The sequence below is a fragment of the Platichthys flesus genome, chromosome 5 (assembly GCF_949316205.1).
Source record: "Platichthys flesus chromosome 5, fPlaFle2.1, whole genome shotgun sequence".
Taxonomy (NCBI): Eukaryota; Metazoa; Chordata; class Actinopteri; order Pleuronectiformes; family Pleuronectidae; genus Platichthys; species Platichthys flesus.
This window is the reverse complement of record NC_084949.1, coordinates 16,644,788-16,672,712: the sequence shown is the minus strand read 5'-3', so window position 1 is coordinate 16,672,712 and position 27,925 is coordinate 16,644,788. Positions and strand designations below refer to the sequence as shown.

The window sequence follows — 27,925 nt, the reverse complement described above, 5'->3', positions numbered from 1 at the left end:
AACGCAATAAATAGTGTATACTGAGTAATGCAGAAGCATTGCCTAATAGTGGATAATAATAGAAATGAGAATAAAATAAGCAAGTTGCATGAGACAGACACACTAATACTAAAATAAACGACTATGAAATATGGGATATTGCGCATGTCATTGAATATTGGCATGATCTTGAAATAATATGACGAAAACAACTTTACATTACACATATTGCAAATAATATTGTATGTTGCACATGAATTCTGATATTACACATCAAAAAGAAAAGCTGAATAACATTGCCTTTCTATTGTATATGCTGTTGGTGTTATCAGTGGATTATATATGTATATATGGACTGCACTTTAACTCTGGTTTATCTCTCGTAACTGTGAAATATTCACTCTGTCTGTGCAGTACAATGGTTCATGTTCAATCCATTCACTGTACATATTCTAACACTGCACATATTTTTTCTTGATTTTACACACTAAACATTTAAGTTACTTATTGTTACTTACTGATGACTATTTTCTTTTACTCTTGCTGCTGTAATTTTGCTATTATCCACATTGTGGGACTAATAAAGGATGCTCTTATTGTATCTTATCTCATGTGCAAAATGTTCCTGTTTGCACAGGCCACAAAGTTGGCAGCTACGGGAGATACAGTAAGAATAAATTCCTCGCTCAGCTGGAGAAACTAAACGACGAAGGGCAACAGTAAAGGGGCTGTTTGTTCCTCCCGCCATGAACGCGGTGGTGCAGTACTCCTAAGAGACCGAGGGGGGCGCCCTGCACCAGGTCTTCACTCAGACAGCACTGACTGAACGGACAGAGCTTTGTGCCGAAAACTAAAGCCAACCTGTGTCAGACTAATGAATTAACACGGCCCACTTCAGAGGTAAATACTGACGAGGAGACGCCGGGGGAACGTTTCGGACGGGTTCGGCTGCACTTGTGTGTCCGGGAACCGACTAATTCCTGCATTTGCTGCGGTGTTGTAGAAAGCCTCCGTGGGGGCAAGTTGGTGGTGAGAGGAGGGTTCAGGGCGACGGTAGCAGCAGCAGCCCTTCTCTGCCTGGGAACTAGCGGCGGCGCGGAGCGATGCGTCGAAGTTGAGAAAAGACCGTAACAAGTAAATAAGCGTCGTCTTGAAACTTTACAAAGTAGTTGCGTGGGTCGACCAGCTCGGGAGCTGACCACGAGCACGGCGGCGCGAGGCAGCGATCGGTATATACTTCACTTCCTCTGTGATTGTGTGTAGCTGGAGATGTGATGGGTACCAGAGTAGTTTGAGGCCTAGGCTAAGCGGAGTGGGCTAGCGGGGTTAGCTCGCACGGCTAACGTGCACTAGCCGCTCGCCGCTAACACGACTTCCTTCCCGCAAAATGTTAGCCGTTAGCCAACGATGTTTGCACTGCAGCCAGCTAGCTTGTTTGATAACCCGTGTGACAGTAGACGCACAGCGGCGGGCTCAAAGTGGGTTTACAACAACCGAGCAGTTTAAATGCACGGAAGGTTAGCGAAATGACAGCGGAGCTCGTTTCTGGGGCCACACGGCGTTTGATTTGAGACATTTGCGGAAAATATGGAGCTGATGTTTAGCTGGGGGAATTTTAGCATATAAGCTAATAATATGTACAGTGTGGGGTTAATGGAGGCTTTCTGTTTGGGAAGTTTTCCGGATCAGGATGTCGTTGAATGTTGACTCGCGGTTTTGCCCATCTTAGTGGGTAAACACTGGTGATTGGTGAATGACAATGGTGCTTAAAACGAGTTTTGGGGGTAAGTGCGGGTAGCATGGTTGTGTTGAACTTTTGTTTTCCGACCCATAGAGGCCAGTAGAAGACCGTGTGGATTGTAGATCAACAAGCATGGAGTTCCCGCAACAGCAGAAACCGGCGGGGGACGGAAAGATCACCTACCCTCCTGGAGTAAAAGAGATCACGGATAAAATCAGCAACGATGAGATGGTCAAGCGGTTGAAGGTACGTTGATGCGGTGTCCTGCTCTCACCATACGTTTACTCAAAGCCTACACGCCTGGTCTCACAGTGTCCAGCCCCTGGCACTGTACCAAACCTCTCTAACTTTGTCAACTACAGGGTATTAAGTAATAAGAGGCCCCAGGCTTATGGCAGCCTGTTTCCCCATTCCTCTGCTTTCTCTGTCTGTACAGCAACACTCATGATCACCTTATCACTACCACAGTATTATGATGTCCTTAAACCCGAGCTTGACATGATACAAAACAAGAGATAGTAGTCTTCAGAAGTCGAAGGTTCCAACTTTTCCAGGCCTTAGTCATATTCCCATAAGCCAGGGACAATTAATCTATACCAAAATGTGATTACAAATAAGCAAACATTGAACAGTTAAGCTTTTTTCACTCTATGATATAAAAACAAGAACAGATGGAAGTAAACATGAGCACTCTATCAATTGATAATATTCGACATGCTGTTGAACTCAAGTAGTCAGAGGAATACAATCTGTTTAAACGTATGTTCAATATTAAATTCAAAGTACAGATGCGTAACATCTAGAGGTAGAACCTTAAAACATAGTCAACAGATCAATAATCAGCACATAATATGTTGTGGGGGGCCCACTGAATGATGTGATCATATATTATGACCTCTGCAGTGACCATATCTTAATCCAATTGGAACACCCAAAGGAGAGTTTGTTTTATTGATAATTCACAAGAATGTCTGATGAAACTAACTCGAGGTCCAGCTCCCTGAATTCCATCTGCACCAAAATCATGGTGTTCTTCTTCGGCTGACACACCCACCTAATTTCAATAAAATACGCTCTGTAGTGTTTGTGGCTTCCCCTTGACAAACAAGTGAGAAGGCCAACTTCATCTGCTGATATTTGCGGATTTATGTTTTTGGCATGTGTTGTAAGATATGCACTGTTAATGAACTCCATTGTTGACAATATTGTCAACACTGTTTGCTCTACATTAAGCAGAATAACAAAACAGCCAAGCAGGCAGAGTATAGAGGTGTCCTCACGTTAAGTTGCTAACTGGTGTTATCATTTGTCCTGAGTTTTGGTGTAAGTTTGCATGAACTCGAGACAAATTGAGGACACAGTTTAGATCAGAAATATTAACCAATATAAGGAAAATATTTATCATTATGTGGTGATCAGTGCTGATATTGTGTTGCTGCTTAAAAACAAATCAATGAGGAGAAAAAAGGAAGTCAGCTGATCAAGAGGTCCTTCATGTGTGGCCCCAGGACAGATTTGCGTCCACAAGAATGTGGATTTGTGTGTCCTAGACCACCTCTGAATGTGGTCTTGCCTGTGTCCCAGACCACCTCTGAATGTGGTCTTGCCTGATCAGATCGCTATTTGATATGAGTGCCTTCACATCTGTACTTGGAGCTGTTCACTTGTGATCGGGTCACTTGTCATTGGATCACTTGTGATCGAATCAAAATAATCACATTAGATTAGAATCCACTTTATTGTCATTGCACAGTACAAGTACTTATACACAAAATACAGTTTAGCATATAACCAGAAGTGCAAAAAGTCAGTAAAGTGCAGAGTATTGTGCGTATTTAAAGTGGAATGTAAATAGATATGTACCTTAAGAAATATATATTGAATAAAACAGTATTAACAGGTATGTATGATAAGAACTATGAGCAGTATGAAATATATATGGAATAGTACCGTATGAACAGGTATTGTCTTATATAACAACATAATACGATTTGATTCTGATGCTCTAAAGTTTCCTTCTCATGCCGACACACAAACATAATATTGACGACAGTCATCTGTTTTGTAGGACTGGTTTAAAATACTGTTTGGTCTTTGTGTACAGACATGGTGAGGTTATTTGCATAAAAGATCTGATCGCAAGAACTACCAAGAACTGTGCACTTGTGATCAGCTCTCTCAATACACATGTAACTACCACTTCTGAACATGGACCCAGTCACCAATCATGTCATCAGCCATTTAGTGCTGGCAAGACAGTGTACGATGTGTTCACTGGAATTACTGACACCAAGAGAGTGGTGACAATGAACAAGTTCAGAATGGAATTGCAGAACGAGGTTATAATTTTCTCCAAGTTAATTTCCCATACCTACTGGGCCTTGAGTCACATGTGAGGTTGGAATCATTTGACTTTTCAACTAGAAGGATCCTCTGATAGAGCATTCCCCCTGCTAAGGCTAATGTCTAAGCATTCTTTCCAATGCTCTTCCCATCCCCATAAAGTTGTTACTGTCCATGTAGAGCCAGTCAGACCTCATTGTTTCAGCTGCAGCTGCTCTGTTACCAACGAGTGCCATGTAACGCAGTTCTCTCTCACTCATGAGCGCTGGTCTTTCACTCTTTAGACTAATTTCCTGGATCTGCTCTGAAATTAAAAGGAAATATCCGACCCCACACCACAAGTCTGCCTTTAGTTTTTGCATAATCCTGCTAATTAACAGACTACCAAAACATCTTCTTGGCACAGCTTTCAGCAACATTTGATGCAATTCACCCCACATGACAATTCAGTCAACATAAGTCAAAACCTGCCACGTACCTGATAGCCAAATATGAATAGTTTGATTGAGTTGATGGGTAAAGGCAATCATTAATGATGAGTAATGCCACAGGGATGGAAGGCAGGGTATACTTCTCTCAAGAGTTGCAGTTTTTATTCTCCGATAATAAATAACGATAAATCTATTTTTGTAGGTCAGTAATAACTTTGACAGAGTGAAACAGGCTGAACCTGAGGGCTCAGTGCAGCACTCAGACAGTTTGCAGCATTCACATACTCAAGCTATCTGCTCATGTGGTAGGAAATGGTTGTCGGTTTTGAGTTTATCTGCTGATATCAGAGCTGCTTGCCTGAATTGCATCGTTAAATTGTGGTGAACATTTGATTGAACATCTTGCAGACAGTTGAAAACATATCACTTATATTCTGTCCAGATAAGTGTCTGCCCCAGGTTGACATCCTATTTGAGAAGGAAGGCAGTGGGTTCAGAGATGCATGCACACTGCTGCTCAGCAGGCTCACACACTTGGATCTGTAGTGTTCGCTGTCTCCACCGGCTGTGTTGTGACTGTTTCTGTGAAGACCAGCAGAAGTGTGTTTGTATATGTGTGTAGGAGTGAGTGTGGTGCTCTGCAGTTTGCTGGAGCTGTTGGCCCATCCCCCACCCCAGCTGGCTGCCTGGCTGTTGAGCCAGCTCCACTGCTGTGCTTCAATGTGCAATCTCTCACTCTGAAACAAACTCTCACGCTTTCTCTCAGGCTTCTTCCAAACTAATATGTGTTGGTTTAAAAACAGAATTTTGATACTAAAATAATTTATGTCCAGCCAAGTGTCTTAGCTGCTAATCAAAAGTATTTACTTCTTTATACCAACACCTGATGGATATCACATGTCCGTTCTTGTACACTTGTGTCAGTGTAAACAGGAAGTCAATTTTGAATCTGCAATCAGTTCCTTAGTTGCAGAAAATACTACAAAAGAGGGACAGCAATGGTGAAAAGTAAGGCCAGGGGGATTTGTTTTCTTGGACCAATGACCAGGGGGAACTACTGGCAGTAAACACTAGCAATGTTTTACATTAACTTCTAGCAGCTGTGTCCTGAGCGGCCCCAATCAGGATTCAGGAAGTGAATGCAGGTGATTCCGTCATCATGAGTCTCCTTGTTCTCATCTTTCCATGAAAGAACCAAATTGTGCTATTCTCTACTGACAAGCTCTTAAGTCACACATGACTTATAACTTATGTGGCCTGGTTATAATGTGCTCTTTCCTAAACTACAGGGAATATCAGTTTTTGCCTCCAACTTCTTGTTTCTTACTGTTGTTTCTTCCCTGTTGCTTCTTTTACCATAACATTCTAATTGCATCCCGATAAACAGTGGATGTAGTACGAAAACTGGACCCAGTGATCTAAGATGGCATCCCATCCATTCTTGAACAAATTGCTCCCTGGGTGCATATGAAAATGTTAGTTACTCCTCTGTTTTTGAGGTCATAGTCTTTAGGTCCTTCTTGTTCACTTACAATATTCAAAACAGTCGGTGATGGATGAGTTTTTATAGGGATATTGATATTTGGGGGGGGGGTTAAAAACAATAGCATTATTAAAAGGCAATATAAACAATACATTTTTCTTCTGTGTTACCAAGATATATAAACAGAAAGCTGTTTTTGTTTCTGTTGAAAAGCTTGATCATTGTAGTTCTTCCAGGGCTCCAGATGAACTGGTGCGCAATCTGCGCATGACTTTTTCATTTTGTTTCACGAGCACATAATTTAGGTGCAGCCACAACTTTTCACTGTGCCCTTTGGCATCACAACAATACACTGTTATAAGTTTTCTTGACCGTTTAAGTATTAATCGCTGTTGGCTCATGAATCTGGATCGTTCCAGTCACTTAAACACTGATGTCCTGGCCGTGCGCGTCTCATGTTGTGTGTATGTTGGACTTATTTTTCAATGTGTTTAAACAACACATACTCTTAATAATATAAACTCTTAAGCTAGACAAACAAAAACAAAGTAAACTTCAGGACTGTTCAGATCCTAATAACTTTTGATTAAGTTTATTGTTTAAGTGTAAAGTGAGTGCAGGTCAGTAGGAGTGTGGCGCGAGACAGGAGACTCTGACATGGTACAAACCAACTGCTGCTCCTGCTCTGATCATAAAGCCGCGTTGCTTATCATTTTCCATTAGCGGTCCGCCGTGGAAACCCTATATTCAAATGTTTTTGTTGCCACAATTCAAAATGTACTCGTTCACATTGCTGAACTCGCCTCTCTTATCTCTACTTCACTGTCCGTTTGTCTGTGTGTGAGTGAGTGGGGGCGGGGCTGGCCTGTGGGCTGTCTGTTTTAAACTCTGCAGTTTAGAGGAGTAAGAGGCGATTTGTCTTGATCAAATACAGAGACACCAGCTAAATGATAGATGCTCCGGTGTGACCAAGGAAAATGTTTAGTCGCACTTCACAGATTTTTGGTTGCATGTGCACTCTGGAGCACTGCCAACAATATGTAAATATCTGCCAGGTCAATTCATCAGCCTATTGCTAGTTTAAAGTAATGTCATGGTAAAAAATGTTTGAGGTTTTTATTTTACTTTTGGACAACGTGTATTAATAGTTATCTTACAAAGCAAATGTGATGCCCACCAAATGTTATCTTTTCTTTTCATTCATTTCTTTCAAAATGATTGGGGTACATGAATTGCAATTCCAACTGTGGCCACAATACTAAAATCTTCTCAAAAGGCATTAACTGTTCCTCGAAGTTGATTAAAATAACCAGAGCAGCCCAAATGAATGAGCTGTCACAGGTCTTGTCTTTCAGCTATTCAAACAGATTCTCACTGGTGTTTACAAATGTTTTGTTGGCCTCTTTTTCCGTTGCATTTTCCAGCTTGATCACTACTTTGTAATTTCAGTATTTTCTGATAGAGAAGAAGAGAGATGACTGTCCAAACCTTCTGCCACAACAGCTTTACACTAATACTTCTTTGTCAAGCAATTGGCGAAACACTGAGGACACTCGACAACTTCATGTTCTCAAAACATTTTATTTACTATTCTTATGAAAATGCTTCCCATCTCAACCTCCTTTCTTGTTGCTCTGGTTGGCAGATGGTGGTGAAGACCTACATGGACATGGATCAAGACTCTGAGGAGGAAAAGCAACAGTATCTCAACCTAGCACTACATCTCGCTTCAGAGTTCTTCCTCAGGAACCCAAACAAAGACGTACGGCTACTGGTGGCCTGCTGTCTGGCTGACATCTTCAGGATCTATGCTCCCGAGGCCCCCTACACCTCCCACGACAAACTCAAGGTTAGAAACTGGGCAAATGTATATATTCTCAATCAACTTACTCAGCACTAACTCCAAGTAAATACATTTTAAAACCAATCCAATGTTCACACATGTGCTTATTTCAGCAGTAAAAACTACTTTTCATTTATCTGAAGCATTTTGAAAGGTCTTAATATGAAGATAAAGTCCTTGCTGCTGTATTCTATAGGCCACTATGTGCAAAAATAAATGTATTTAATGCTCATTGGTTTACTGATGCAACTTGGACATATCATCAGTGATGTAACCTGGGATCATCAAATTGTTTTCCTCTTTCTCCAGGACATCTTCCTTTTCATCACCAGACAACTGAAGGGGCTGGAAGACACCAAGAGCCCGCAGTTCAACAGATACTTCTACCTGCTGGAGGTAAGGTGCTTATTCCCGTATTCTAGAAAACAGAATACGGGCTCAAGAATGGATACTACTTTTGAAACAAATAAAATGCAACTATATTGACAATCAAATAATAAATCAACAATGTTGTCCCTTTTTAAGCAAAAATAATTTAAATTCTACATATTCTCAGATGACGGTTTCTTAAATGGACGGAATCGTTGCTTCTTTGTCCCTTATACTTTGAGATTTTTGTAAAGTGGTCATAGGCAGCATTTTTGACATTTCATAGACCAAAAGTCTAAGTTGCTGTCCTACTTGTGTAATAGGATAGCAATATGGATTGTGAAAACACACTGTTGAATTGATGGCTGATGAAGGAATACCATTTTGTTTTTCTGTAGAACCTGGCATGGGTGAAGTCATACAACATATGTTTTGAACTGGAGGACTGCAATGAGATCTTCATCCAGCTTTTTAAATCACTCTTCACTGTCATCAAGTAAGGCCCTGATGTTCCACCCTAACCATAACTGTTCTGTGTTTTGTATGTTTTTTTTTTTATCTTCCTTAATGTCATCAGGTAACACCCGAGTGCAAAATGTCTGTCTCAGCCTCTGTCATTCTTTCTCCACAGTAACAGCCACAACCAGAAGGTTCAGATGCACATGATGGATCTGATGAGTTCTATCATCATGGAGGGAGACGGAGTCACACAGGAGTTGCTGGATACCATCCTTATTAACCTAATCCCTGCACACAAAGTGAGAAACACATACACACAGTTCTATCTATAACTTTATCATAATATTAATTATTTGTGCTTATGTTTCATTGTTTGGTGTAATCGTGATGGTCGTATTGGCATTGTTTTTTTTTTGTGCTGAAAAACCTTAAATAGCTATTTGTAGTGTCTGATATACTGCAAGTCTGGATTAAAGTCAAATGATAAAACTAAAATTTTCAGCCCAAAACCTCTGTTTATTATTTCTTAATTTACTTTGTGAGACTTGGGTTGAAAACCAACAAGTTTGAGATTTCTTAGAATTCATTTTTGTCTTTTCTTTCCATTAATAGACCTCCGGAGATCAGGACTCTTATGACACTTAACTTGAAGGAATAATGTCTCTTCTTTTTCTGTACAGAAAAATTACAGTCGACATGCGTCTGATACTTATACCAATTTTTGTTGGGAATAAGCCATTTTAATAACAATAACAACCTCCCCACACGCAAATGTTGCACCAGAACAAGATTAGGTGCATCTGAAATGCCAGAAACATCAACACTGAATCTCAAGATGATTGTGATTTGGTTTAGAGAAATGCAAACAAACAAGAAAGATAATAGGTTCAGACGGATCATTTTCTAGCACTGACACAGATACTGTGTAGATTGTCTGGCTGAGCGAGACTATATTCATCACTGACCAAATCCTGGGAAGTTCTGGGAAAGTGTTGTTTGAGTACAAGATGGAAGGAGCTAATCAGTGTTTAACTTTACTTGTAACAGAATTTGAACAAGCAAGCATACGACCTTGCCAAGACTCTTCTGAAGCGAACTGTCCAGACCATAGAGACGTGTATCGCAAATGTAAGTAGCATCCGGCTGTCTATTTATTTTCCCTCACGTCTCAAATATTTATTCTCAGTTTTACCCTGTGTTGTTGTTTCTCGAAACTTTTCCTCAGACATAGTTTGGATTATTTCTAAAAATGTTTTTATTTTATTCTTCCATAGTTCTTCAATCAGGTTTTAGTGATGGGCAAGTCATCAGTCAGTGACCTATCAGAGCACGTCTTTGACCTCATCCAGGAGCTGTTTGCCATCGACCCAATGCTGCTTACTTCTGTCATGCCACAGCTGGAGTTCAAACTTAAGGTATACAGCAAACGCACAACCCCAAAACTGGTTGTCCGCATCTCAGACCAACAGTTTTCCGTTGATGAGTTGCCTAAGATGTTTTGTTTTGTAATATGAATCGTTTTAAGCCTCCGCACTTATGACAGCCGTAGCAGGAGGTAATATATTTTAAGGTTAGCCATCTGTCCATCCTGTTCTTTTGAAAGCAATATCTAATCCGTTGTAAAATAATTGTGTAAAATAAAATGTGTTCTGTGTTTGCAGAGCAATGATGGTGAGGAGCGTCTGGCTGTTGTACGGTTGCTCGCTAAGTTGTTTGGGGCCAAAGACTCGGAGCTGGCTTCACATAACAGACCACTGTGGCAGTGCTTCCTAGGACGGTGAGCTACATGTGTGCACAAAAACATACACACTCAGATATTAATTAAGCCGATTTGTTTCACCCTTGAGCGACACGAGCAACATATGTTGTGATTGAGAGCTAAAAGATGTTATACAAAAATGTGTCCTTTGAGGTAACCAGAAGGAACACTCATAGTCATCTGAATAACTTAATACTTGAAGTGATGTGCATATGCAATAAGAGAGCACACAAATAGGGAGGGGTCTTTCTTGTAAAACATTTGCTTAAGTTCTTAAAGACACTGAACATGTAATTTATCAGTCACTTTTGCCTTAACCTGCTTTCTCACGACTCAGCTGAATTGTATGTGTAACTGCTATTTTACTCCAGGTTCAATGACATCCACGTCCCAGTGAGGCTAGAGTGTGTAAAGTTTGCCAGTCACTGCCTCATGAACCACCCAGACCTGGCCAAAGACCTAACAGGTGTGCTCTTACTTAGAGTTTGTGTTCCTGACTCAGTACAAATCACTGAGTGTCTTCTTCACTCTTCTTCTTCTCTTAAATGATGTCCTTACTCACACATTATCCTCTAGACAATATTGTGGTGACATGTCTTTCTCTTCTTTACCCAATCAGAGTTCTTAAAGGTGCGTTCCCATGACCCAGAGGAAGCCATCCGTCATGATGTCATTGTGACAATCATCAATGCCGGAAAGAAAGACCTCAACTTGGTCAACGACCAGCTGTTGGGCTTTGTACGGGAAAGGACTTTGGACAAGAGGGTGAGACAAATGTGGACTCACTCGTGGTGCATCAGTGCTGCAGATATAATTTGTCTTTTTAGAGCCATGTAGGAAATAAATGAATTGCCATTTTGGATAGCAGCAGATCAGTTGACTCAAGGTTCTTCTAATTCTGCTGATCAGCAGTCATGGACCTTGGAGACATTTGAAACAAAATGTCTGAGTCCTTAACCACATCTCTTCCACATTAACATGTAGATTATCATACAGTTTCAATGTATGTGTTTGTCTGAGAGTACGATCAGTGCAGCAATTTCCCTCAACACCAGATTCCTTCCCCAATGAAACAAGAAAATAGATTTTCCTTATCTAAATTTATTCCTGTCCTGACTGATGTGTTTTTTCTCCTCCTCTACAGTGGCGCGTGCGTAAGGAGGCCATGATGGGCCTGGCTCAGCTTTATAAGAAATACTGTCTACATCACGAGGCCGGGAAGGAGTGTGCTCAGAAGATCAGCTGGATTAAAGACAAGCTGCTGCACATATATTATCAGAACAGCATAGATGACAAGTAAGAACATTCATACGCTACATTTAGACTGAAATGACTTCAAGAGAAGCAGCCATCAGTGCAGGGACTTTGCATCTGATGTGTAATGTATTTTTTTCTATGAGCAGTTGGTAGTAAAGCTACAAAGTGGTAATATTCGTGATGAAAACATCTTATTCAATCTCGGCCATAGAATTTTGTTTTTGAAAGAAGGCAGTGGAGTCATATCAGAACCTAATATGCCTTTTATCAATATTTTCTTAAATTTCATTTCAGGTGGAAACAAAATGTCTTAAATTGTATTTGTTTGCAGCTGTAGAAACAAAAAAATGCCAGGTTTATCATTTTGAAGTGAGGATAATATTGATTCCTTCCCTTTTTATTTATGTGATGAACCTTTCTGCAGATTATTAGTTGAGAAGATCTTTGCCCAGTACATGGTCCCTCACAGCCTGGACACAGAGGAGAAGATGAAGTGTCTCTACTACCTGTACGCCTGCCTGGACACAAATGCTGTCAAGTCAGTAAACCTGCAAAAACACACTGCCTCACATTTTAGATTGCACATATACCTACTGGCCTGTTTATTTTAATGCATGTTTGCTATTAACGCAGTTTCTATCCCCTTGCATAAAATGATGTCCATCTGTTATCATTTCCTTTCTTGGTGCATTTCCATTCCAAAGTCAAACTCAAAAAACGTACGGTATTTTAATGCAAACTAGGGAGTGTAGAAAAAGCCTAGTTTCTACACACAACATGAAACCAAATGTCACTACAAAGGGATATTTATCACCTCTCTTGTTTTGCCACCTCTCACTTGCTCTCTCCTCTTGCTGTTTGTTCTGTTCTCTCAGGGCTCTGAATGAGATGTGGAAGTGTCAGAACATGCTCCGAGGCCTCGTCAAAGAGCTGCTGGACCTTCACAAGCTGCCATTGGTGAGCTTGCACTCAAAGCTGTCCGTCTCCTCCATGTCGTTTAAGGCCAATTTATCATCAACCAATCACTTGTCACTCTTTCCCCTGACAGTCCGAGGCCAATAACACCGCCATGTTTGGGAAGTTGCTGAGTATCTCCAGTAAGTTGAAAACAGACCACGATGAACTGCTTTTTGAATCATTGCTTCAAAAGTAATTGTGTGAGCGGCATCCTTATCATTCTGTTTGTTTTTTCCAGAGAACCTGCCGGATGCCGGAAAGGCTCAGGACTTCATGAAGAGGTTTAACCAGGTTCTTGGGGAGGACGAGAAGCTCAGAGTGCAGCTGGAGATGCTCATCAGCCCGACCTGCTCTTGCAAACAGGCTGAGATCTGTGTGGTGAGAGGACACAGAATACTCATCCATCCTAGACTCGCAGACAGACTGACAGTCTTTCTGTCTCTTTTTAACAAAGTTGAAGTTAGATTTTGAGCCTAATTTCTTCCCTGCCACCTCACTACACCTTGCCATTCATAAATACTGAAATAACTGTATTTTCAAGGTACAGTCACATTAAAAAAAATGGCTTTGCATGGTAGCAGTAGGAAATTAAATCAGGAAACAGGAAAAGTATCTTAAAGTATTGGATTTCTTAAAAAATAATTCATACTTTATTTTGGATGGAATTTTAGTTGTCAGAATATGAAACTGTAATTTGTGAAAGTTCTCAGATGTGTTAATACAAACCTTGGTGTAAAAGGGTCTGCAGATATGAGCACAAATCCTTGAATGTTATTATTAACGTTATATCTGTTCTTACTGTGTGCAGAGGGAGATCACTCGTAAGCTGACGTTCCCCAAGCAGCCCACCAACCCCTTCCTGGAGATGGTCAAGTTCCTGCTGGAGCGAATTGCTCCCGTCCACATCGACTCTGAGGCCATCAGGTCAGAAAACAAGTCTCACTCCAGACGATAGTATTATTGATTTAAATTTGAAAGGCCCCAAATTCATAGTAGATGTTGTTCCATTATATGTGAATGTGCTATGACACAATAAACCAAACGGAGGCAAACCAGCAGCGTTTCCCCATCTCAGTGATGGTGAACTTTATGAGCATTGGGTCTGTGTCATTGTGTAACAGCACAAACAGGCTTCTCTCATTCATTGAGACCCCTAGTGGGGCTGAGGTGTAACTGCAGGCCCCACTCAGAGCATACATTTAACCCTTTCCGCTTTGTGGAAAAACACCATGACAAAGGAAGAATTTGTACCAAATGACAAATGCTTCAGTTTTACAGCATAACATTTTCTTTTAGTTGTATTATTGTTTCTTTCTACTATGTTTAGCACTTAGTTTTATCGGTAATCTTCAAGGTTTTGATGAGTTTAATATAAAGATGGTAAAGTATGAACTGTATATTGTTTCAGTGCTCTGGTGAAGCTGCTCAACAAGTCCACTGAGGGCACAGCTGATGATGACGAGGAGGGCGTTACCCCTGACACAGCCATCCGCTCGGGCCTGGAGCTTCTCAAGGTACACGACACAGACCAAGCACACGGGTTTCAAGTCTGGGAAAGTTCACCTACATGCTGCAAGTTATTCTGTATTGGCAAGAGCTTTACAGCAATTTCCCTGATACGTAATCTGACAAATGAATGTGAGAAAGTAATCTATATCGACCTTGTTTCATTCCGTCTAGGTCCTGTCATTTACCCACCCCACAGCCTTCCACTCAGCAGAGACCTATGAGTCTCTGCTACAGTGTTTGAAGATGGAGGATGACAAAGTGGCTGAGGCAGCGATACAGATTTTCAGAAACACTGGACAAAAGATCGAGGCGGAGTTACAACAGATAAAATCGTAAGGGAACAATGAAAAGATTCAGATTATAAATGGTGAACGTGTTTAATATTTTTCCCAGGCAGAAGTATAACTACATTAAAATCTCTCCCTAATCAGACTATAAAATGTTTCTTTTAAACAATTAAAGAGTCAACCTGTGTGATACTCACGTTTGCTCTAGTCCATATGTTGACTGAATTAAATAAAGAGTCTGCTTTGATGCCTGATATCTGTTATATCCATCAGGACGCTGATTCCCATCCTGCATCAGAAAGCAAAGCGTGGAACTCCTCACCAGGCCAAGCAGGCTGTCCACTGTATCCATGCCATCTTTAACAACAAGGAAGTGCAGCTGGCACAGATTTTTGAGGTAGGAGACCTTTTCCTGACTGAACCTGCATGGATCTATCTTATGTTCCAAACAGATGTTTTTGTTTTATCATGTCAGCTTGTATAGTATGTATTGTTCAGATGCGTTGACCATGTGTTTTACCTCACCTCCAGCCTCTGTCACGTAGTCTGAACGCAGACGTCCCAGAACAGCTTATCACTCCCCTTGTGTCACTTGGCCACATCTCCATGCTGGCCCCAGATCAGTTTGCTTCACCAATGAAGTCCATTGTGGCTAACTTCATCGTGAAGGACCTGCTCATGAATGACAGAGTATGTGATGATCAACCTATTAACATGTATATTTTTGCACATTTATTGCACATTGTGACTGTCATGCCCTTTGTATCTACAGTCGGTGGGAAACAAGAATGGTAAGCTGTGGACCACTGATGAGGAAGTCTCACCTGAAGTTCTCGCTAAAGTAAACAACAAACATCTTTTAATTATTTCATCTAAGTCCAATGTGTTTAATTTTTAACCTTCAGGATTGCACATCCATGATGTAGTGTTGTGTGATGGGGATTGTATAAAGAAAATATTAAAAAAGGAAGATTGATTGTAAAGATGACGGAGGATCACCTTCTCTGATTATTTCCTTCCTTCCTCTTACCACAGGTGCAGGCCATCAAGCTGCTGGTGCGTTGGTTATTAGGAATGAAGAACAACCAATCCAAGTCGGCAAACTCCACCCTCCGTCTGCTGTCGGCCATGTTGGTCAGCGAGGGAGACCTCACAGAGCAGAAGAAGATCAGGTAGATCAGAGGTCAAAGGTCACCATGCTGAGACAGTCACATGAATGCTGACATTTCCTTCGAGAAATAAAGTCATTAATAAAAAAATTAGGGAACAGATTTGCGAGTTATAAATGTATTCTGTCTTTCTTTGTTATTCACTTTTGCTTTGTTCTTCCTTCATCTTCCCAGTAAATCAGACATGTCTCGCCTGAGGCTGGCCGCAGGTGGAGCCATTATGAAGTTAGCCCAGGAGCTGTGTTACCATGACATCATCACCCCTGAACAGTTTCAGCTCTGCGGCCTTGTAATCAACGTCAGTCTCTCCTTCACATCCTGTTGTTCTAGTTTTAATGGAGAAAGAAATATTATCAATAGCCAGTAAAAATTTTCTTTACTCTCTTATCCGACTTGTGTGAATTGAGTGTCACTCCACTGTTTCTTGCTCTGTGTGCAGGATGAGTGCTACCAGGTGCGTCAGATCTTTGCTCAGAAGCTGCACCTGGCTCTTGTCAAACTGGTGCTTCCCCTCGAGTACTTGGCGGTGTTTGCCCTGTGTGCCAAGGACCCGGTGAAGGAGCGCCGCGCCCACGCCCGACAGTGCCTCCTCAAAAACATCTCCGTCCGCAGAGAGTTCATCAAACAAAACCCGCTCCCTCAGGGTCAGTGTTCCTGAAACCTCACTTGCTCCCTGATTACACATCCTGACATTACAGTACACGTAGCATCTTCTTTATTGAACCACATTGACTATGGAAGCCCCATTCTTCCAGTCAAGTGTCATTAAACTATTGTAGCAGTAGAATTCAGAACATGATTGCAGAAATATAATAGGCCCAGTCAAACCTCAAACAATGTGTAAAACATGATTTGAAGTGTGGTATTTTATTTTATGAATGGTTTGTTCTTTAGATGCTTTATTAGATACATTTAGGGCTTTGAGATTTGTACGATACACAAACATGAAGGAGTGAGAATGTGATTCAGAAGTTCTGTTACCTTATATTAAAATGAGTTCTCCTCTCTTTCAGAAAAACTCATCTCCCTCCTTCCAGAGTACGTCGTTCCCTATATGATCCACCTTCTGGCTCATGACCCAGACTTCACAAAACCACAGGAGTACGATCAGCTCAAAGATATCAAAGAGTGAGTTGGATTTCTGTCGGCTGTCATTTTTATTTTTATTTTGTTTCACATTTTCAACATTTATTAAAATGCTCAAATAATCACATGATCTCAGCAGTGATGTGCAGCATGTTCATTGTGTGTTCTGATGCTGTTTAGATGCCTGTGGTTCATGCTGGAAGTGCTGATGACAAAGAACGAGAACAACAGTCACGCCTTTCTGAGGAAGATGGTGGAGAACATCAAACAGACCAAGGATGCACAGTGTCCTGAGGATGCAAAGGCCAATGAGGTACACACACACGCACGCACACACGCACACAAACACACATTGATAAATAAATGAAAGAAAGGGGATAACCTGCCACAATTAAGTTTAATAAAAGTTTGCATGATTTAAAGCAACACATTGTCCAAAGAGTTGTATGTTAATGGTATGGGACTGTTTTTTTTAACAAACGATGACTTACTGAGTTTGCATCCTAAGCATGTTTCTTGTGTTGCCATGGTTACAGAAGCTGTATATTGTCTGTGATGTCGCTCTCTTCGTCATCGCCAACAAGAGCACTGCATGTCACCTGGATTCTCCAAAGGACCCTGTGTTACCTCCCAAGTTCTTCATCGTACAAGACAAGGTAATAAACACTCCAACCCACCCCGCACGGGGATGTAGCGATTGTCAAATATAACGGAAATCTTTTTTGCATTTGCTTTTAGCCAAATTCTTTTTTTGTTATTTATTCCCCCTTTTTGCTTGTGAAATGTAAATCTTCATCATAAAAAAAATTATCGTTTTATATCATACAAGCTGTAATCTTTGATCACAGATTCATACAAATTTTCACTTGACTGTGGCTGTTGTGGGTGGTTACAGTACCACCTATTGGACTTGCTCAGAATCTGCAGCTAGAGAAGGATACACAGCAGCAATAACCAACACGTTATTTTAATTGCCTATTAACCAGCAAGAGACCACAAAGTGGAATCGGCTGATGCTGATGCTCTGCAGATAATGGGTGCATCCCAAGTTTGTGGTTGATATTTGTAGTGGAGCAGTTTATGCTAATCAGATTTTCTGTTGTAACATATCTCTTCACAGGACTTCAAAAATGATAAAGAGTATCTGTTGACAGAGATGAGACAAATGCTGCTCAGTGGGAAGGTCAGTAAGAAACTCTCTGATTTCATAACCAATGCAAACTGTACTACTTCTGTCTAAGTAGGTGCTACATGTAGAACATGAATTCAGACTGGAGTGGTTTACTGAAGCCCACCCCTCCTTCTCTTTCTGTATTTAGCCCAAACCAGCTCCAGTGTTGGCGACTGTGAACAAACCTCTGACGGTACCAGGGCGGCGGATCTTAACTAAGACCACCCCAGTCTCAGACACAGCCAGTAACACCAGCACCAACTCCTCTCCACTGAACTCCTCAACCATCAACAAGAACAGGTAATCGCACATTCCCTCACATATACACATAATCACAAAACGGACTATTACAACTGAGTGATTATTTTTAAATGTGTCTTGTGGTAAAACAGCAACGCTGCCATCGAGTCATCAGAGAGCCGAGTACAGGAAAACAATGAGAACCCAACGATCAAGAACAACGAGGGGAAGAAGGTAAAATGAGCAACAACAACATGTCAACTGAAGCTACACACATTCTCCAATTTAGAGCACGGTTTTCTTAACTGAGCTTTTTGTCTCCGTCTTTCAGGAGGAGCCGAGTCTAAATGCAACCCCCGATGCTGGGACAGAAGCGTCGCCTGTGAAGAGACGTGGACGTCCACCGAAAACAGCTGCCACTCCTGGAGCTGAAAAGAAGGAAGCAGTGGCACCGACAGGGGGGGGAGCTGGCAGAGGCAGGAAGAGAGCGGCGGACTCCAACGCGTCTGCAGAATCCGTCAATATCAAGATGACAAAACAGCAGCAGCAGAACGACGAAGGGACAAAGAGACAGATTGACTTACAGAGGTAAGAGTGGAGGAAGGAGCTGAGGACAGAGCGAAGGAACGACACAAAGGTGGAATTTGCATCATAAACTTGGCTCATCATAACTTTGTTCTATTGGCAGATGAATATTTGCTCAAAGTTTATCCCCAGTCTGTATCTTTTCAAGCAATAGGTAAAGAACAACATCCCATCTTCCCTCAGATATGAACCTCTCTCTCAGTAGGTGGCCATTTGTGAGCAGTGAGAGTGAAAAAGTGAGAACGAGGGAGCCAGGAAAAGACACAGGTAGAGCAGCTGTAGGGACAGTCGCCCAGCCTCTGGGCAGCGAGGGGGACACAGAGATGGAGCCTGAGTCCAGCCCTGAGGGTGTAACCTGTGACAGGAAGAACTTAGAGAGATGCCCCCTCACACAAGAACAGACCAGCAGTGCACCCAGTTCCAACAAAGACAACCAGGGAGACGCCAGGTTCCCAAGCAGGGGAGAGCCCAACAGTGGAGAGAGCGCAGGCGGATTGGCAGTGAGTTGGTTTGTCACAAAATATCTGACACAGAACCTTCTGTGATTTGATATCTGTGCTGGATCACATCATGTAGAATCAACTTTGACTTGCTGGTTTACGCGGATGTAGCCGGGAATTCATTGAGCACAATACTGCCACCAAGATGGATTTAACAATTCAAATGACAGCTTTTTCCATCCCTGTGACTGTAGCACAGGTTTTAAAATGATGCAGAGATCAAACCTTTTCCTTTGTCTTGCAGGTAAAGAGAAAACCGGTGAAGGGGAAATCAAGACTGTAGAGAACGGGCCATACTCTTCCTCGTAACCTTCCCAGTCCTACGCACATGCTCCTCTGACTCTTAAAGCTTTCCTGGATACATTATGGACCTTTCGTAAAAAAACAAACACACATTAAGTATACAAACACACACTCTTACACTCACACCACCACCGACATCCTAGAAGGTTTTAAACACCTTGTAGTCTTGATTTAAAGTGCACTGTATCTAGGTGTTACTCAAAAACCATGTTATTTTTTTCCCTTTGTGTTTGTTGCTCTTTGCTTCTTTTGTGGAGCTGTTTTTAAAAAAAAATAAGAAAAAAACAAAACAGGATGGACATTTTACAAACGTTTTAATCTGATAATGATTGTTGCTTATTAAATTCCCTGGGAAAAATCCTACTGTCTTCTGACCTCTTCCTCGTGTTTTCTGTTGCATTTTTCCCCCCAGCTCACCAGATTTACTTAACACGGTTGATTATTATAATTTTTTTTGTAAATACCTATGTGCAGCTTTCCACTTATTTTTTTGGAATATCCAGTTGAAAATTGCAGCAAATGGTTAAAATATGGGAACATTAATGTATAAACGGATGTGCCGGCACCAAAATTTTATAAACTTTGGTATGTTTAGGTTTCTAACTTTGGTATGTTTAGGTGCTTTAGCTCGGTTATAGCGTTACGAGGCAGGGTAGAAGCTCTCTGGTTTCTTCCCCGCCACCTGTAATTCTGTTGAAAGGCCTTTTGATTATTTTCCAGTGTGTTCTCGGACTAATTTGAATTTTCAGACATTTCTAGACACTGTGTTCTATGCTCTGTTTGCCTCCTCGTCCCCTGGTCCAGGGGTCATAAATCGAGCTGGTTTTGAATTACCATTTTGTTTTTTAACTGCTCAAGTCTTTGGAATGCATAAAAGAAATATTACTATAAAAGTTTGTGTTCAGGATTTTGTTCCATCTTTTACAATGAAATATATTTTGTACTTCTGTCAGTTTTCCGTTGGGTTAAAGCCTGGTTTCAGGCTTCGAGTGATTGGAAACCTCTGTAGGTTGTGTTGAGGACAACTTATTTTTTATGTAGTATAAAGTATGCCTATTCTCTTGATCATATTTAATTTTTTTTTTCAGAAAATAAATGCTTTTAGATGTTACTGTGTAGTGCGTCTGTCTTCACCACTGTGTTGTTTTTTTTATGTGCAGAGTTTGACACGACACAACAAACTTGATTTTCCACTTTTTTTAATCAAAGAAACATGACACCGTCACAATAAATAACCATGCTTTTTTTATACTGCTGATGCTTGCTTCCAAGGAAACAAAGGAAAATAAGTCTCAATCCAAATGGAGAAACTGAGATGCAACAGCCCCTTTTTTTTATGCTGCCATCGTGCATTATTGTACATAGTGGGAACACCGGGGAAGAGGGGGGGGCCTCTTTTTGGCCTTTTTTCTTACAAAATCTAGATCCAGCCATCGATGGTGTGCTCGAGTGATAACGGGACGGCTCTTTATCAAGGATCTGGCTATTTACAAGTAAAAGGAGATGGTGTGTGCATTCTATACTTTGACCATGAACCATCTTTTTTTGTTTCTGGCCTGAAAACGTTGGACGTAGAATGCTGCTGTGTTGGTAGGGACTGAGCTGGAGGTCAAGCAGAAGGGTGACTTTTCTTTTAAATAATAAAACAGTGAGGATGCACCCACTTTTCTATACTGTGCATTAATTTACAGTTCTTGTACCTCAAATCAGATGTTTGTGAAAACACCGTGCACAACAGAGGAGTTCCAGCCTCTCGTACGACACGGACATCAGTAAAAGACAACCCTCCTTGAGTATGTGATTTGGCTGTGTTGAAAAGCATATCTGGGAATATAGGGCGACGCCTATATTGCCTCAATATGTCCTAGATTTGTTGGAGTGATTTGTGAAAAAGCTCCTCCCCGTACAGCGGAGGGAGTGAGCAAAATCTTACTTTGTACCAATGGTAGAAACTGACTGCTCTGGAAAAAAAAACATCCAAACTTTTATCCTTCCTGACGTTCAGACACATTGGTTCAGAGCAGGAGAGACATTTATTCTAGCAACATATCCCAGAGCAGGCTTTACTTCCCTTCACGACACGCGGCAAACCGGGTGTGCTTGAGCAGAGGTTCCAGGTGTCTCTTTCCGTAAATCAGAAAGAGTCTTGCAATTTCAACCCAAAAGTCCCATCACATCAAGTAGCCAAACTAAATACAAAGGCAGCATAGAACATGCTAGGACGATAAGGATCAACAAAAAGGTTGGATTGTGGCGTAGCGGATAAGGTGACACCTCCCGTCCCAATAGGGCCATGATTTTTGGCTGTGCCACCTCAAGGTAGACAGGGATTTCTCATGGGTCACAAAAGCATAAAAAGATATCTCTTCCATATAACTGTAAACTAGGCATAGTTTATATTTAAAATAATTTGTTTTACAATGCCATGTAAAAAAAAAAAAAGTATATCCCCATTGTATTTTCAAATTTACACTCTTCTATTTACAGATAACTTTTTTCTTCCATGTATGTGTGCGGATGTCGGAGGATGTCTGGGTGTGATCTTTCTAGACCTCTGCAGAAGAAACGAGGGGTGAACATCCAAATCTCTGCAGATGATTAAAGTCCATAAGAGAATATTCAAACAAGTTCTGCCTAAGGAATAAAATGTTGATGTACTGTGAGAGCAGTATGCAGGACTTCCTTCAGTTTTTACCCCGAAATAGAGGCAGTGACTCTTTGCATTATTATGGAAAACACATTTGTGTATAAGGAATTTCAAGATGCTTCAGAGCTGATATGACTAAAGGGCATGGAAGAGTAGATGCATGATGAAGATGTATCTGAACACATGGGATCAGACAGGCAGCAGTGTGGTGAGCATATTGGCGATTGTGTTACTACCGGTGTTGAGTTTTTAAGTGAACAAACTTGCTGTAAAAGTAGGTTCAGAGTACTGCTGTGGCAAATAGGGTGTTGTCTGTGCAATCCAAAAAAGAAAAGAAAAAAGGCAATGGTGGAATGTGCCGGGGAGAAGCTGATGCTGTAAAGACAGGAGTTTGTTTGGGATCCTCACACCTGGCTGGATCTCAATTGCTGAGGAGCAGCTCTGTCGCCGTTTCCACGTCCCAGGATTTTGAGGACAAGGCCGCTATTACTGCATTCTGCATGACAGGGGGAAGAAGAATAAAGAAAGATGTGACCCGTGTCATCTGTGATAGATGCTGTCAAATTGGGTTTTCTCCCTCTACCAGTAATAACTTAGCTTATAAAATGTCAGAAAAGCTTTAAAATCATAAGTGCAAAGCAACATTTTCAAATGATTTGTTATGTATGAACGTTCCATTACCTTAAAATATTCAAGTTTACTAACACAGGAGACTAAAACTAAACAAGATGATTAAAAATGTACTCAAAACTATTCATCGGAACTTTCTGATAAATTTTGTGGCAATCAACTGATCATTTCATCTCAACTGCCAAACGAAAACCCTCCTATTCCCCACCATCGACAATATAAAGTATAAAAGTCCAGGAAAAACTCCGGCCGGTTCTGACCTTATCAAAGCCCATGGCACAGAGTTTGTCTATTTTACGGGTGTATTCAGGACTGGGGGTGGGAGCGCCAGCGTAGAAGTGAGACCACAGTCTCGCAGTCTGTTTGAACATTTCTGGGTTCTGCTTATACTGAGGAGAGAGAGAGAGGGAGACAGAGAGCAGCCTGGGTTAAATACAAGTCTGCAAATGTGACGATACAGAGGCACAGACCGCGTTTAAATGTCTGTGACTGTCCACGGAAAACCACTGACAAAAATGTTATTCTACAGAAAGCTCCCTTGTTGTACTCTTGCTCAACTTGTTTACTACAAATGTAATTTACCATCTGAATAGAAGAAATAATCGGCAGTATGACCGCAGTAAAACACAAAACCTCTCTCACCTGATTGGCTACCACTGCGTCCTGTGGGTCGTCTGGTTCCGCCGCAGCAAGTAGAGCCTGTAGAGACAACAGCACGGTCCGCAGCGTCATCGCAGCTGCCCTGGGTGACACAGAGTACAAGTTGACGCAGATAAGTGGAGGCTGTTCTGTATTTGTACACCCAGCCCCGTATGGGTCAGAGGGTTCAGGCCCGTCTCACTCACCACTGGTCCTTTAAAATGTCCAGACAAATTGCTCCCGTCACAGAACTGATATTCGGGTGCCAGATCCTACTGATGAAACGCACCTGAGAAAGACAGATGAGTGGTTTATAGATAAGAAGAGTGAGGTCATGGAAAAAAAGGATTTTCAAGCACAGTCATACTGTGAGTCATTTTCTTTTTCTGATCATATTTTAATCAAATATGATCTATATGATTATTGCACAATGGTACAAATCTGTCAGTATCATAAAGGTTTTACTCTCCAGTATTAGTCGTGGCATCAGCCTCGAAAAATCGGTTTCAGCTCTTCAAAACTAACATTATAACGTCAACAGATAAATCAATGTAGCAGAGTAAAATAACAAACACTGTGACCGCTCCCTGATTAGTCAACATTTATGATCATCTATGTAAAGGTTTATCTCTGAATCATCTAGATCAACACCTCATCTGTACCTTTGGAGGTTATTTCTATGGTCCCATGACATTTGGTGTCATTTTGGCAGATTGTCGCTGTAAAATGTTTCACTGCAATATCTCTTTAACTAACAAGCTACTGTATAAGTGGAGTAACAAATGGAATACAGAAATCTGAATCCTGCTTTCTACTCCCATTCTTCAGCCGACATGTTCCGGTTTTTCAAAAATCAGTTCAACAGCATTTCATTGTTTACCAAACCAGAAAAACCTCATTGGTAATCAGGATAACCATCTGCGTGGAATGGGCGGCACACGTTGACACAGTTTCCCATTATGCTACAAAGTGTTTCTTCTAATCAATGTTCTCAGTTACACGCAGCATCTATTGCATTTCTGTCTGTCCTGGGAGAGGGATCCCTCACATGTGGCTCTCTCTGAGGCTTCTATGGTTTCCCCCCTGTTAAAAGGGTTGGTGGTTTTTCCTGACTCTTGTTTTAAGGACAGAGGACGTAAAACCTTCTTAATCCCCATGAGACAAAGTGTGACTTTTGAATAAGGGCTATACAAATAAAAACTGATTGGTCGATTGAAGGGATATTGAGTCCAAGACATTCAAATGCGTAATTGGGCCGAGGAGCAGATGGAGCATAATGGATCACATACCTTTGGTGGATTAAAAGGATAGGTTTCTGGGATTTTTATTTCAAGCTGATATCTGCCACCTGGAAAAGGAAAGACATGACGTGTTAGCATGAGAACTCAGATCATGACGCTGTGGAAGTTAAACAAACGTCTGTCCTCGTGCCGCTGTGTGTCGGTACCTTCGTACGGTGTGTCTGGAGGACCTGCGATCTCCCCCCGCAGCTCCGTGAAGTTCTCGTCCACCAGATCTACTTTGATCTGGTTTTTACTCGTCTGTGTGTTGGGACAGAGGAGAGGGACACAGTGAAAACACCCTGCTGTTGCTGCTGCGTGTGTGCGTGTGTCAAACATGAAGTCACACACCGACGTGAAGCTGCCGACATGTTGGCTGCTGAACACACAACAACACTCATCTTCTCCCCCCAGAAACACGCCCGTGGGTTGGGGGGACATTCACAGAAAGCGTTCGGGTATTAGCGTTAGCTACGCAGATAGCTCCACAGTGGAGACGGTCTGTGAAAAGTTAACTACGAACCTAACGTTATGCAAACATGGCGGATTAACCCGTCCCTATATACGGCTCCCACCTCCTCTTAAGGAAACGTAAGGCTGATACGTGACGAACACGCTCGCAAAGTTGATGAACGCTTTAGCAAAACAACACAAGCTAATGCTAACTGTGGATGAGATGTCAAAAATACCCTCAGCAGGCTAATGGCTGCTAACCGTAGCTGACACGGCTGAGACGACGGCACAAGCCAGGTTTATTTATAACAAGTGAGCGATGTTGTTTGTTGGACCCGCCGGGCCTGTCGAGCCACATCCCCGGTGTCTCCTGAACGCACCCACCCAACATTAACAGCAGAGCTCCGGCCACAACACCGAGAACAGGCTACAGGCTGAAGTTGCGGCGTGAAGGCCTGACCCGCTGCTGCACCGGAGCGAAGGTAGCGGTGCTCTCCCGACACTTCCCGTTTAAATGGAGTTGGAACAACGACAAAGAAGGCACCCCACGGAGGTACAACACGCTCGGGGAGAGACACACACGTTACCGCACCTCCTCGCTTTTGAGAACTTCTTTAAACTCCCGCTTGATCCGCTGGACCGCGATGTTAGCCATGGCTGTGTCCGCTGAGCTGCCGCCGCCGCCGCTGAGCTCCTGCTGCCGCTGCCTGGAAGCGATAGACCCGTGGCCTGTCTCCCTGTGGTGTGTGTCGCTGCGCGGTGGGCACTGCGATGTGGTTATGGAGCCTTCCTTTCGCTTTCCCCCGCTTCGTCTCTCCTCAGAGGCAGCTCACCGTCACCCGCCTGCCTTCCAGCGGACAGAGTCAGCGCATGTGTCCAGAACATGCACACACAGCTGCGGGTAAATGGAGACCAAACTGGAAGCTGGAACTTTTCACCAGTGAGCTGCGGAGAACGTGGGTTCACGGGGTTTGTCAAACTTCACGATTTTTCCTCATCCTTGAAAACAATTAGGTTGTTTTTCTTTCTCCACTGGATTTTTTTTTTTTTTTGTTATTTAGAATGAACGAGTGAGCAAAACATACACAATGACAGAAGACAGATGGTCACCTCTCTAATAAGACACCATTTATTTAGTATTTACACGTTTTAAATCCTGAATTCCATTACTTCCCAAATCATCATAGATCAGCTATAAACTACTACAATTAGTAGAATGCATAAACCTCCGCCAAGGCCCAACAGTCACCTTATGAAACCACAATTAAATTCACTAGATCTGTATTTTTTGTTGTTTCTGTACCAAATTGCAAACAATTTCTGAGAGACACTATCTCACAATATCTCCAAAGTGTAATGTGTTCCTCCCTGACACATCCACCACGTCTCATCCACCAAAGATCAAGGATGTTAACTCAACCCATAGTTTTTTCAGGCAAACGAATGATCAGAAAGTGGTGGACACATTGTTTTGGCAGAGGTAATGAAACTATTTCTGGGATGCCAAATGTCCTGTCCTGCCTTTTTGACCCTTTTATTGGACTGTCTGTCCATGTGACTCACCCTCTGGAAAACAGCTGCTGAACCTCTGGACCTAAATCCAATTTTCAAACTGCTTATTAAGAATTACAAATATCCCCTTGATGGATTGTAGATTTACCTATAACTTATAAACCTTCAGTTTTCCTTAATGATTATACCAACATTAATAACTGGATTATTGTTTAAGAAAAACCCAGTCATGTTATGACCTTAACATATGTTGACTCGCTATTAAAACAGCAGACTAGAAACTTCTCGTAATGTGATGAAACCAGCTGTTACATCAATATTGACCGTAAGCTTAATGAGAATTGTTGGAGAATTCATGGGGAAGAAAACTTGTTCTTATCAAGGGCTTACAACTGATCTATAGAGAAAGGGTATATTGTTTATTTACAGTAAGACATTCATTAAATAGATATATTATAAACTCTTAACTACAGACAGACTTACTGATTTCCACTGCTTACAAACTAACAAGCTTTCACAAACCATTCTTTCAGTTTGACAGGGCAGCTGCTTTCCTTTCTTTACCATCGACTGACATTGTGTGACTTTTATCTTGGGGGCTTTTTAAGACGCTTAATAAAAGTAGCAAACTGAGGCCTTCAGCGTCTCCCTTGACTGGGTGATTAGTATTTGGATTGCGAGGAACAACTATGCACTGTGGTGTTGTACATTTTGAGGAATGCATGGTGCAACTTTTTTTATTTGAATGATACAGTGAAACATTTTTCTTTATAAGAGGTTGCAGCCCAAAAATTCAGAATGAGTTATTTAAAACATGTAAAATATTAATCTAAAAGGTTACTGTTAGATAAATGTAGTGGAGGGAACATGTTGCTGTGCAAAAGAGAAACAGATCCAATAGCCATCTACTGTTAAGGGTCAGGATTTATGTAAATCCTGACCCTAAATGTGCACAAATTAACATGACAGATTGGTGCTACTCTGACAAGGGACCATTTATAAACAGTTTATCAGCTTTACGCCGGTAATACATATTCACCTTAATATAACTTTTTTTTTTTAAAAATTCCTCCTCCAGTGCAACACTTTCCGTGTTGTGTGTAACGGTTTATTAACTTAAACATATACTTTGACAACTGTTATGAGCTGAAAACTTACAATTGTAAAAAAAAATGTAGCGAGCACACAAGAGAAGAGAGCATCTTAGCTAAGGGCTGTTTTTATTATAAGAATAAATCAAAGTTTGGTGTTTGAATAAAGACGTTTGCATAATGTTTAATGTTTAAAAAACAT

General features: G+C 41.5%; 2 protein-coding genes across 5 annotated transcripts; one reads left to right on the top strand and one right to left on the bottom strand.

Moving 5' to 3' along the window:
- The first annotated feature begins 776 nt into the window (after positions 1–776).
- Positions 777–20,582, top strand: pds5a (PDS5 cohesin associated factor A). Of its 4 annotated transcripts, none has more exons than XM_062387821.1 (33): positions 777–879; positions 1,814–1,966; positions 7,623–7,826; positions 8,130–8,216; positions 8,588–8,685; positions 8,821–8,947; positions 9,696–9,776; positions 9,923–10,063; positions 10,310–10,425; positions 10,779–10,873; positions 11,027–11,172; positions 11,552–11,703; positions 12,089–12,202; positions 12,540–12,621; positions 12,713–12,761; positions 12,860–12,999; positions 13,430–13,545; positions 14,030–14,135; positions 14,302–14,462; positions 14,691–14,814; positions 14,949–15,107; positions 15,190–15,258; positions 15,453–15,589; positions 15,761–15,884; positions 16,026–16,230; positions 16,600–16,714; positions 16,853–16,985; positions 17,209–17,328; positions 17,793–17,855; positions 17,992–18,143; positions 18,236–18,317; positions 18,415–18,671; positions 19,413–20,582. In XM_062387821.1, exons 2-33 carry the CDS (start codon positions 1,853–1,855, stop codon positions 19,414–19,416), a joined length of 3,873 nt encoding a protein of 1,290 aa, XP_062243805.1. In that variant the 5' UTR covers positions 777–879; positions 1,814–1,852; the 3' UTR covers positions 19,417–20,582. The 4 variants fall into 4 exon arrangements, with proteins under 4 accessions (XP_062243805.1, XP_062243807.1, XP_062243806.1 ...); XM_062387823.1 differs by lacking the exon at positions 19,413–20,582 and adding an exon at positions 18,874–19,406; XM_062387822.1 differs by lacking the exon at positions 777–879 and adding an exon at positions 1,021–1,113.
- A 71-nt stretch (positions 20,583–20,653) lies between these two features.
- On the bottom strand, positions 20,654–26,606 carry ube2kb (ubiquitin-conjugating enzyme E2Kb (UBC1 homolog, yeast)). The gene is made up of 7 exons (XM_062387824.1): positions 25,713–26,606; positions 24,835–24,928; positions 24,677–24,735; positions 23,594–23,676; positions 23,391–23,490; positions 23,009–23,137; positions 20,654–22,614 (listed from the first exon to the last, which is right to left on the bottom strand). The coding sequence occupies exons 1-7, from the start codon at positions 25,773–25,775 to the stop codon at positions 22,540–22,542; spliced, it is 603 nt and encodes a 200-aa protein (XP_062243808.1). The 5' UTR covers positions 25,776–26,606; the 3' UTR covers positions 20,654–22,539.
- Positions 26,607–27,925: the final 1,319 nt, after the last annotated feature.